Genomic DNA, 12288 nt, shown 5'->3' on the forward strand with positions numbered 1-12288 from the left:
GAAAAGGCGTAACTCAGTTAAATTCCGAAACTGGAACTAATGGAGCACACGGCTGTAGCAGACAACCGAAAATAACATTTCCGTGAAATATAAATTCACGAGTCTTATTTACAATACTTAATTTTTAAAGAATACCATATTCTTAAAACTGTTTTCTCCGTTATCTCTAGTTAATTTGATGTTAACTTTTCGAATTCATTTTCCAGGAATTATTTTCCAAGATTATGCTTTCTAGTGATGGGCTACCATTCTTCGTTTCATGACGTCACCAATGCCCATGTCCTGCTTCTGTCGGCTGTGTGTTGTATTCCGAAACGAAAAGTGTGAGAGATGTCTGTTGCTGAGAAAAGTAGTTGAGTGTATCCGTGTTTATAGTGAATAAGATTCGAAAATATTAAAATAATAGTTAGTTTAACTAAAACAATAAGAATGCCTCTCTTTGGGAAAAAAGATGCTCAGAGAAAAAAAGAAACCCCTAACGTAGAAGATAAATATGAGTTTAAGGACTTACTTGGCACGTAAGTATTCGATGTCGCATACAATTTTTCTACTTTGTTTTATTAAAATTGATTTGACTCACAATCGTTATTGCAATTTACATTATGCATTGTTTTTCATATCGATTTTTTTTACAGTTGCTACAAGGTAACGTGCTATTGATATGTACCTATGCTGTTGTAAACAATCCTTTCCATTTTGCTATGAAAGCATTTTATGCATTTATATTTGCTAAAAATCAACGTAATATGTAATTTTTTTTACCTCTGATTGATGTTTGTGCAATTACTCATTTTTATTATGATCAAAAAATCCCAAATTAATCTAGATCACAAAATCTTATTCATGATGTCTATTTTCAACTAATCACGTTGTTTTTGAAAAAAAAACATGCTTGATGTCATTGTATTGTATTTGTCCTGTTTCTCGATTTTGAAGTATGATTGTTACCTTTAAAAATATAAATTATTCATTATGGTAAAAGAGGTCTATTTAATTGCATATTAAAATATTTTGACTACAATAACTTTAATTGTGCACCTATGTATTAAACAATTAATGTGCAACAGATATCAAATTGTTAAGATATAAAACTTAAAAGCATTTAAAACCCATATAGATTTTTTACGAAAATTGTTCGCCAAAAAAATTACAACTAATGTATTTTAGTTCGCCGGCCACAGAAAAAGGCTTCACGGGCCTCCAGTTGGTATTAACCACTAATCTAGAACGTTTATTTTCAATTTACTGCTTTCATAAATTTATTTTACATTTTATTCATTTAATCATTTGTTTATGATAAAAATTTTTATCTCTATCTACTTGAACATGCACAAAATTGCTTATTATAATTTAATATTGTATACCAATAATGTTATATGGGGCAAATATTTCATACAATCAAACTCATTTACTTACTGCTGTGAAATGACTACCTACTGGCATAACTATTACAGGGCTCAGAAAAACTCACTAAGAAAAGTATTTTTGCCATTTAGGTTATATTTTTTACCATTTCAATTGTTTACAGAAGTATAAAATGAATAATGTCCATACATTTTATACTTTCTCTCTTTTTTTGATCCTTTGACTGTGTATCCCATGATTTTCTAAAACAATTTAAATTTTCCTAAATTTGCCTACCTTGCAATATCGGCAGACCTGCATTTACTAAATTTACATATCGTTTCAGACACACAAAATTGCCCCCCTATTTTAATACTTATCCATAACCATCGGGTAATTTTTGGATCGTAAAACGATGTGAGCTTTAAGTAGCTATAATGTTGGACATTTTGCAATTCATCTACTATTAATCAAGTAAAATTAATAGCATACTCCACCACATTTTGAATTGCCCTACTTTTCAGAATTTTTTTTATAAAACATTATCAGTAAATGCTGATGGTTTATTTTACGTTTATTATTATTTTAATCAATCTGTTCCAATGTATATTACATTATATGCAGAACATATATTACATTATATTCATTTTTGTTTAAATATGCATTTATAACGAAATGGTTAACGTTGGCAGTAGGTTGACTTATTTTACATTATGTTTTTTACTATTTTAGAAAATTTGTAAAAATGTGGATGATTTTATTTTTGTCTAAATATGTGTGCCCCTGAAAATTTTTAATATTAATATTACTTGTGCCTACTGAGCAGATGGAACTTATATAAATCATAAGAGTATTTAAATTGATCAGCATCTGAAGTGCATTTTTCTTTTAAATAACTGGTAATAAAGTTTCTAAAAGGCTGTTCAAAAAATCACTGCTTTGCCTTCACAATTTAATATTCTGAAAACAGAAATCCCTGGTAGAAATTCTATAATAGAATTTATTTTTTTAATAAACTTGACAACCAGTTTTCGGTTTTTTTCCCCGAAATGTTAGTCAGCTTAAATGTGCCGATTCTATATGCGTGTAGTATTTAGACAAACTTTTAAGGATAAGTCATTGTAAAAATTGTTATTTCTAACGATGTTTAATGAAACACTTGTTTGTTCCCTTCAGCTCTATTGTTGTAGCCAATTTTTTTTTCTGCTTAATAGGGCCACTACTGATATTAAAAAATGTTCTTTCATGCAAAAATGCTCTTGCACATGTCATATTATTATAATGTAATGATTCTCATTTAACAATAGTTATTTCACATATTGTTTATTAATTTTGGTAAATTTTGCTTTGTTCCTATCTTCTTAGAGTTCAACTATAATCTTGAATGCAGCTGGCAATCTGGCAATGCAACAGCATAATTTAAAACCATCATTCGTATCATTATTTCATGAATTTGGTAGCAATTGATGATTAGATGAAGGAATATTTTCCGCAAGTTAAATAGTTTGGGTCATATTGCACCAACATTTTAAACAAAAGATCAAACACAAGAATAAAGTATCGTCTGAGCCTCCTAAAAATGCAGGCTTAAAAAACTTGATTTTCAATGTCAAAGAAAATTTGCCTACTGGCTAACTAAAGTACTATCTCTGCTGAAAAGTAGTTTTATACAGAGAAACCTCTCGGGAGCAGCCACTCTCTGCTCCAAAGTAAAATGGAGGTTGACCATTCTTAGGTTTTACCTCTCTAATTATCAAAGGAACATGGTTTTTTGCAAAAAATTTTATTTTAGTCAGTGTCATTTTCTTGGTACAGAAATGTCACTTGTGTTGTCGTTATGAAAACCAAATTGATGAACAAGGGCCGTCAACAAGGGTCTGTCCAGACATTTTGTGAAAGGTCCTGTTTTTATAAAATTGTGAAAAAACTACTCATAATTTGTGAATATAAAATAAGCATTAAGTCACATTCTTTCAACCAGGATCCTGCTTTTGTGAATTTATGTAAATAGGGACCTGTTATTCCAAAAATTGCTAAAAACCTTTTCAAGAAGTTTTGAAATTGTAAATAGACACAAGATTCTGCTCAACAATTGCTGCTACTAAATTAGAGATGCAACATACAAATATTTGGTATTTAGCCTATACTGCTGGCTCAACACAGAATATTCATTTTGGACAAATAATTGAAACAAAATCGCTCACCTTTTTAATAATTTCAATTGACATCTTTTAAATAACCCAGCTTAGTTATGTATCACTTTTAATCTGTTACGCATTAAGTAAACTTAAACAATTCTTAAATTTAAAATATTTTATTTAAGAAATTGCCTTTAATTATTTTTTATTTACATAATATTCTATTAATTAATTTTATGAATAAATATAAATTGATCAATTAGGTATTTATTTAAAAAAATATGTTATTTAATATCAATAAGAATGTGCACATGATGTTTGTAGCAGTAGAAATATTTTCTTAGAATACTACATTTGGAATTTAAACTTAGGGAAACTTAGTTCATTTCGAGCCGTCTTTCTTTCTTTTCTTTTTTCTCTCGGGAAGGGTTTATTCGACTAACAAAACAATAATGAAGATTGAAAAAAATTGTAAAGGGTACGTTTTTATGGAAAGATATTTTGTGAAGGGTTTGTTAATGGACCCAAATTTCTTCTAAACAGACCCCTGGTCAATAAAAATTATCCCTACTGATGTAATTATGTGTAAAAACAAATTTACCAATTATGAATGATAGAACTATTTTAAACAAATGAACTATTATGTTTTTGTGTAAGTTAGCATTTAATTTTAAATCATAAAAATGAGTTAGCATTCAAAAATGAGAAGAGGTTTGTTTGTTTGAGATGCTAAGTTTTTGTTCTAAAATAACTTTTTTTTCTCTTCTAATTTGACTTTCAACTCTAAAAATAAATCATTAATGGCATCGTGTTTAGTGCATTTTAACTGCAGCATGAGGTTTGTAGATCTCTTTCGGATATCATTAAAAAGCGCTCTCTAAATCAGAACCTCACACAAATATTTTGAATACCTACTTATTTGTATTGATATATATATTTTTTGTGTTTCCTTATTAGACCTTTTCTGCATTTTGTGCAGAAGTCTGTCTGGTCACTTGGAGAGGTTTTGATGGTCTCTCTTTTAAAGGTTTACTTTAACACCAAGTCTATAGAAAAAATTCTGTACCTCCCAAAAGTGCTTGCTACATAGAGTTAGTCTTTCATGGAGGTTTCACAATCTTTGCTTTTTGTTTGAAAAATAAAAAATTATTTTCTTGCATTTTCGATTTGCTGTCACTTTCTTTTATTTTGACTGCATTTAATGTGGAAACCAGCATATAGGATAATTGTATTGCTTTACCTGAGCCATCTTTCAAAAGAGATATTATTCTTAGCGATGTTCCTATTTTAATACCTGAATCTCTTCTTTTTATTTTAGAATAACTATAAAATCATTCAGTCTAAATAATTTCTGCCAAAATCACAAAAATAGGTATGATTGAATTCTTTTGTAAATTTTTCTGTTTTTCTAATTAATAGCCAATCTACATTTTCGTGCTTGCCTTCTAGCACCGATATTTATTGTAACAAATACTGTATGTCTCCATACATGCAGCCTAGAATGATTTGTTGCAGAGAACCAGTGTTCTTAATTAGCAGAAACCCTTAAAATATTCCTAATACCATCTCATATTACCATTAAATTCTAGGTATATATATTTTAGTCGAACTAACTTTATTACCATTATGACTTTTTCTTTAAGTATTAATTTGACAAGATTCACATTTGTGATTTTGTAAACCTAATCTCGCCATTTTTTCCACACTTTTAATATAGTTATATTTAGTTCAAGTTTGTAACAATAAATTTTTATTTATAGAGTGACGAGCTTATACTGAGATATTAGTGATGTATCCGTAAAGAAAATAAAGATAAGTTCATTAGAATCTCAGATTTGGGCATAAACAAATTTAAACTATCAATAACACTTCATTGCAGCACTGGAAAGAAATGAAAATAAATTTATGATTAATGTGTTTACTATAAAATCTGTGCATAGTTGCCAAATCATCTGTTATAATCATACTGAAGCATACCTTGTTACAAAATAATGATTTTCCGCATGTGCATCCTTCTGTCGTTATTATTTAAATAATGCAATGTTGCTGCTAGATCATTCAGGTTAAATACTTTTTTCACAGGGATGGTAAATTTATTCCACATTGGAATGTTTATTCCGCTTTGAAAAGTTAATTCCATTTTGGAATAAATAGGTTTCTTCAAAACCAAATTTAAGACTCTTTTCAAAACTCTCGTATTTTTGAAAAAGATTATCAAATATTAAAATATTGTTTTAAATAGTTTATTAATGAAGTTTAGTTTAAATAATTTCCAAGCTATTTAATGTATTATTTCTAAATATGTAATAATAGTAAATAAGTTGTAATAAAATAGTAAAACCTAAAATGTAACAAATAGGAAAAAGTAAATTTAATGCATTTCTTAAGAAATTGAAATAACTGTAGTCCTTCAATATTTTAAGTAAATAGGTATAGCAAAGCCTTATTTTATAATTATATAAAGACATTTTAAAATATCATAATCAAACTTTATGAATAGTACGTATTACTAAATTTAGAAATTATATATTAGGCATATATACTACTACAAGTCACATATTGAAATCACAGTTACAAATAGCATACTGATTTTTATAATCAAATAATATAAGTAGGAATACTCAATCTGACTCTTAAATAATATGATATACTGTTTTTTCAGTATAAAACTAAAGTAAATAATGTGGAAATAATTATTTTTCTTTAAAAAAATATGTTAAATTTTTTGACTTTCTGGTTCTCTATTAAGTTTGATTAATTCAATTTTAAGCTATTCTTATAATATTGCTAAACAACTGTATTAATCACGTTTAGTCCCTTCCAGTTTTTCCACTTTTTCAGTTTTTTTTTTTTTTTTTTCTTTCTAGTTTTTACCAGTCACTTGGTACAAATAGGAAGACTCTTAATTTATTTTTCTTAAAAATACCATATAGTTATTATTTTATTTACTTTAGGGGTGCCTTTTCTCAAGTAGTACTAGCTGAAAGTAAAGAGGAAAGTTCCAAAATGTATGCGATAAAGTGCATTGACAAGAAAGCTTTGAAAGGAAAGGAAGATTCTTTAGAAAATGAAATTAAAGTTCTTAGGAGGTAACTAGAAATTGAAATTCGCTTCATCTTTTTTCTTTTTTTAAAAAAAGATTATTAATGTAAACGTACTTATCTGTCTGTGTTAGCATATGAAAGTTTTTGATGCTTAAATTAAATATTATTTAATATTAGATCTTATTTCTAACATTTGTTTACATATGAATTTAATTTTGCTAGAAAATTTCTCAAGTAGGGAAATAAATTATTGGCTGGATATGCATTTGAATAACAAAATGTATGAAGATGAGGAAGAAATGTTTAAATTTAATTTGAGCCTCTAAAAACCTGAATTTTGATACAGTAAATAAGTTGGTCTTAAAATTTGTTCAAAACGATTTTAAGCTTCTATATTGTATATGTTAAAACTCTTATTGTAATTTACATTGAAATGTTGAAAGATTTTATCTGATTTGTAAAATACTTTGTTTATAACCATTTGAGATGGTAACTTATCCTATCTTTAAAAAGTTATAGCAAGCATTTTTTAAATTGTCCAAATTAGAATTGTGAAAGAGAATGATAGTGGAATAAGTTAAAATACTTAGTGAAGTTTCCTTTAGATCTAATTATTTTCCCTCTGTGTCAAAATTATGTTAGCTGTACCGTATTGAGCAAAGTTTCATTTTTTTTTTTTAACAGCCAAAGAGCAAGTAACTACGCTAGAGTTGCATACATTATTGCTTAACTGATTAAGGTATTTAAATATGAAAATTAAAATAAAGTTATATTTTTAAAGTTTTCTACTTGAAATTATTTCTTAGCATGAAAACTACCCTTTTATCTTGGTAAGGGTGCCAAGTATAGTTATCAGTTTTTTAAAGCTCTTTATTTCTCAAAATATATAATTATTTAGTATAGTTTTGTGTAAAATAAGATGCTTAAAATAGTTGAGATTAATATTAACAGTGAAAGATAAATTCCCCTTTTTAATTTTGTAATTTCATCCGATAAAGATGCGTATAGGATGCTATGATAATTTATCAGTATAAATAACCAATTTTGTAGCTCCTTTTTGGTAAAATTTGGTTTCCAGCATATCATAGATTGCTCATGTGACATAACTCTCTAAACCACAATGATTTACGAACCTTTACACACAAGTAGTGTTTGTGTTAGACAAGCTTACAATGACCACTTTGACTCTTGATTCTACAAAGTTTAAGTGTGATTGCCCGGTACAATTATTCTGAATTTGTTTCAAATAGTGCTAGGGAACATGTTTGCTGTATAATTAAAGAGTTATATTTATTGTTAGGGAAGAGATTAAATATAGCTGTGGAGTTAATTTTATAATTGAATGCATTTATTATTTCTGTGCATCCACTAAAGTGTTGATAAAAGATTGGCTTAAGTTTATGAACAATTTTGTAGGGAAAAAAATTGAATGTGTGTTTTATATGTAAATAACTTCAATGTCTTTATATTTTGTTGATTTTTATGTGTTGATTATTTTATCTTTTTTTCTGCAGTGCATGTTTAACATGCAAGTTATATTGCTATATTTTTATGACATTTGCTGCAGAGTGGTAAAAAACTAACATTTGATCTATCATTTTTTATTTAGGAAATGCATATTTTTTGTTGTTAAATAATAGTTTAGTGTATGAATATTGTTGTATTTTTATGCAATTTGTAGCTCTCATTTTTTAGTCTACAAATGCCTAATAATACATTTTTGTTAAATCTAATAATGTAATATATTTTTATCTTAGTGTATTATTTAAAATTAAATTAAAATATATTAAATTACTATAAACAAATTTTAATCATTTTTATATTGTAATGAAGAAAGCATAAGCGTACTGTATGTTAAAGCATGTATATTGTGTAAAAAGGAGTGAAATTATTCATAAAATTATATTTTTATCAGTATGATCAAAAGGTTTCTTATCATACATGATGCTTGTCTGCGAAAGATTTTGATTTTCATTCATAATTTATCTAACTATGCCTTGTTTTTGAATAAGCAAAAAATTAGCTAAATCCCTCAATAAAAAATTGTGTGGAAAAAAAACCTTAAGACAGAAGCTTAAGATAAGCGTATGGCGACCAACATCCTCTGTAACTATAATGTTTTTAAAAGTGAGATATGTTGAAAATTATTTGAACTAGTTAAAAGTGTTTTGTTTAAGATGATGCAGGGTGTCAATTCCATTTACTCCAAAAACATTATCTTATCAGGAGCCTGTTTATATTTGTTTTGAGTCCATTAACAGGCCCTTCAAACAATAATTTTTTTAAAAGCAGACTTTTCAAAATATTTTTAACTTTAAAAATGGATCCTTTACAAAATTCTTCCATTGAGAATTTTGTGAGATTTTTCAGAAATAGTCTATGATGTCCCTAATAGACTCTCTGTTTCTACTAGAAGAGAAGAAATATTTGTAATTAGTTTTATATTAATTTCTTATGTATTTATATGAATAATTCCTCTTTTTATCCCAAAATTACATTTTAATTAGTTAAAATTACAAAACAGAAATATATTTGCTCATAAACTGGACATTGGTGAAAGAAACTTAATTTAAGTCTAAATTTAAAATCATCAAATGTATTAGTATATTTTTGAGAAATTGACAAAGGCAGAACCTTTCCCCCTGCTTAGTGTTTAAACTTAAACAAACTTTATGAAAAAAAACTAAATTGTGTGATGTTTTTATTGTTTAACATTTTATGTACCTTTTTTTGTAAAAATAAGTTAAAAATGAAATATTTTGTTTACTTATTTAATTATTCACAGATTGAAGCATCCCAACATTGTGCAACTTGTGGAAACTTTTGAAGATAAAAATAAGGTTTATCTTGTTATGGAATTGTAAGTATCTACCTCCTAAGTTGATGCGTCTCAAAATTATATGCTGATAGCAATAATTTAATTTATTACATTTCATAACTCATTTTATATTTTTCATAGAAATCATATAATGTTTCTTATGAAGCTCATTTTATAATCTATGATAAATTGCTTTAAAGTAATAGTTTTCCCTAATTATATTTTTAAAAAATTATTTTGTTTTCTGAAAATCAACGTAAATTTTAATAATTTTTTTCCATTCATTTAAAAGTAAAGCATTTATTGTTCCATTGAAATATTAAATTTTATTTATCTATATTGGGATCAATCTTCAATTTCGTGCATGATACATTTTTGCTAAGAAATATGTTTTAGAATTCAATGCAGTGTATCATAAGTATATTTCTATGCTATATTCAAGAGGGATTTAATAATATGTGTATCTAATGAAGTTTATATTTTTTTACTAATTATGTTTCATATCTAACCAATTTTTTTACATTAATCTAAGAAGGAAAAATCTAAAATAATAATTCCTTTAAAATAGTATAAATGTATTCATTATCTTTAGTACAGTATAATTTTGAAAACCCAAACTTCTCAAGTCTGGAAATCTTGAAAATCCTGAATTTTTTTTTCAACTCGTGACTAATAAAATTAGCTATATCAATTATCTTCACTCCTCATTTACGCCAACGATAACTAAGTTAGCAGCAAGGATATTCAATGCCACCTGCATACTGCAGTTAAGGACAGAGTCTGCTTATATGTATCTTGTTGCATATTTAACCTATCAGAATTGAAATTTGCTCGTTGATAATTTCACTATCTCTCAGTGGCGTGACAGCCCCTAGAGGGCCAAGGCCTACTGGGCCCATCTCAGTTTTCTTGACCTTGCGCTCTGGGGTGCAGGGGCAGATGTTCCGGTCAGGTGGTCCGCTGAACGTGGAACCCCCAGTCTTTAGTTCCCAAGCATGTTTGGCACTCATTTATCGACCCACTGAAGGGATGAAAGGCTGAGTCAACCTTGCCTGGCCCAAGGATCGAACCCAGGACATGTGGCAGGGGAGCCCGAAGCTCGCCCACTCAGCCACCGGGCGTCTGATAATTTCACAGAGAGTGAAAATATTGCTTTTAAAATGTTTGTTAAACCTGTTATTTCAATCTGCAGTTTATCAAAAAGATTTCTTGCTAAAATTAGCCAATTAATGTTGAAATAATAACAAATCTGAATTAGTTACTGTTGCTTTAATTCTGTCAATACATTCAGCTGTTTTTGAAAGATATTTTAAAATTTGGAATCAAATAGAATTCCAAGATTTTGTAAAGGACATCTTTTTTATGTCAGTTAATAAGTTGCAAATAATAGAATCAAACGTTTTTATTTTAAGGAAAATATGTTTGTGGGTTGGGGGACAATCAAGAGAAGAAGAAAAAACTGTTCAGCTTACATTTCCTGGAAATTTCTTGTTTTATGTAGTGCATATTCATTCCATTTCAAATTAGGCACTAAAAACGGGTAACTTAAGAGGGCAGTGCATAAATGAATTTCAAATATTATTAATTTATATCTTTTTCTGTCTGTGTTTGCATTCATACATTTTACATTATGAAAAATAATTATTACAATTTCAAGCAAAGATTTGGTGTTCAAAGAGCTACTGATTATGTTTTATATAGATATATTACACCCTACTCTAAATGACTATCGTTGTTCATATATTATTTATTATTGCATTTCATACAGTTCTGTTCTTTCTGGTTTATTTACATCTTTTTAATATTTTTTTCAAGAGTAACTGGTGGTGAGTTATTTGATAGAATTGTTGAAAAAGGGAGTTATACAGAAAAAGATGCTAGTCACTTAATTCGCCAGATTTTAGAAGCTGTAGATTACATGCATTCCCAAGGTGTTGTCCACAGAGATTTAAAGGTATTTTAAGTTCTAAAATAATTTAAAATGTAGTTATTTTTGGAAATGTTATACAGTATAGTTTTATTTATTTATTCAACTAATGCATTTATTGATCATTCTTATATTTAGTATAACTACACCATAGTCAGCTGATCCATTAATAGTTTTTAATTTGATTTAAGCAGAAAACCACTTGTACTTACTTTTAGTAATTTTAATGTGTAAACTATTGGAGTCTCTTAATTATATCCTTAGTTCAAATTCATCTACAAATATTGCCTTGTTGCTTTCAAATCATCACATTTCTTCAATTAATAAAAAATATATTCCAGAAGTTTCAAGTAATTTTCAATAAAAAAATAAGTAAGGGAAGTAATTAATAGAGAAATAAATGAAATTATTTTTATCTTGTCTCAAACCTGTTATGCCTGTTTTTTTTTTCTCTTTATAATTGAATTAAATATATGGCTTTATAGTACCAAGTCCAGAAAAGACATTTTGCGCCAAACAAACGGTTTATAAAAACAAATCAAACGGTAAGATACAAACCTACAAATTTATCTCACTAAAACACATGTAATTGTTATCACATTTCATAATGCACAAATGTTTTTAAAAGTTAATAAAACTAGATAGAATTGTGAACAGATTAAAATTGCGCTAAATAAGTTGAAGTGTTGCATAGGTAATGTGATATGAAGTTAATTAAAAACAGTTATATATAGTGTCAAACACCAATAGTGTGTAAAAATACAACGATGTTAACATTCTGGGCCTCATCTAACAAATCTTTCTTACCTAAAATAGAGCAACCGAAACAAGTAAGTGTTTAAAATATGGGCAAACAATCAAATTGTTATGAATCTTGAATAAAATGTTACATTTGAGTGAAGGAGGTTCACCGAACAACAAATGAACATGAGTCAATCAAGTCTGGTTGATTCAAAGGTGGGTCAGCTTATGTAGACAATGCATGTAAAAGGTTAAAATTTGCATGCAATTTGTTAT

At 27.7% G+C, this 12288-nt stretch overlaps 1 protein-coding gene across 1 annotated transcript in view; it reads left to right on the forward strand.

Moving 5' to 3' along the window:
• Positions 1 to 12288, forward strand: part of LOC107443193 (Calcium/calmodulin-dependent protein kinase I) — a 32231-nt gene that overhangs the window by 10179 nt on the left and 9764 nt on the right. The window contains exons 2-5 of the mRNA XM_016056982.3: positions 207 to 518; positions 6437 to 6571; positions 9312 to 9386; positions 11160 to 11298. Coding sequence (XP_015912468.1) covers positions 430 to 518; positions 6437 to 6571; positions 9312 to 9386; positions 11160 to 11298 — 438 coding nt within the window. The 5' untranslated portion in view covers positions 207 to 429. The remainder of the gene's footprint in view (positions 1 to 206; positions 519 to 6436; positions 6572 to 9311; positions 9387 to 11159; positions 11299 to 12288) is intronic.

This window comes from Parasteatoda tepidariorum, chromosome 4 (assembly GCF_043381705.1).
Source record: "Parasteatoda tepidariorum isolate YZ-2023 chromosome 4, CAS_Ptep_4.0, whole genome shotgun sequence".
NCBI lineage: Eukaryota > Metazoa > Arthropoda > Arachnida > Araneae > Theridiidae > Parasteatoda > Parasteatoda tepidariorum.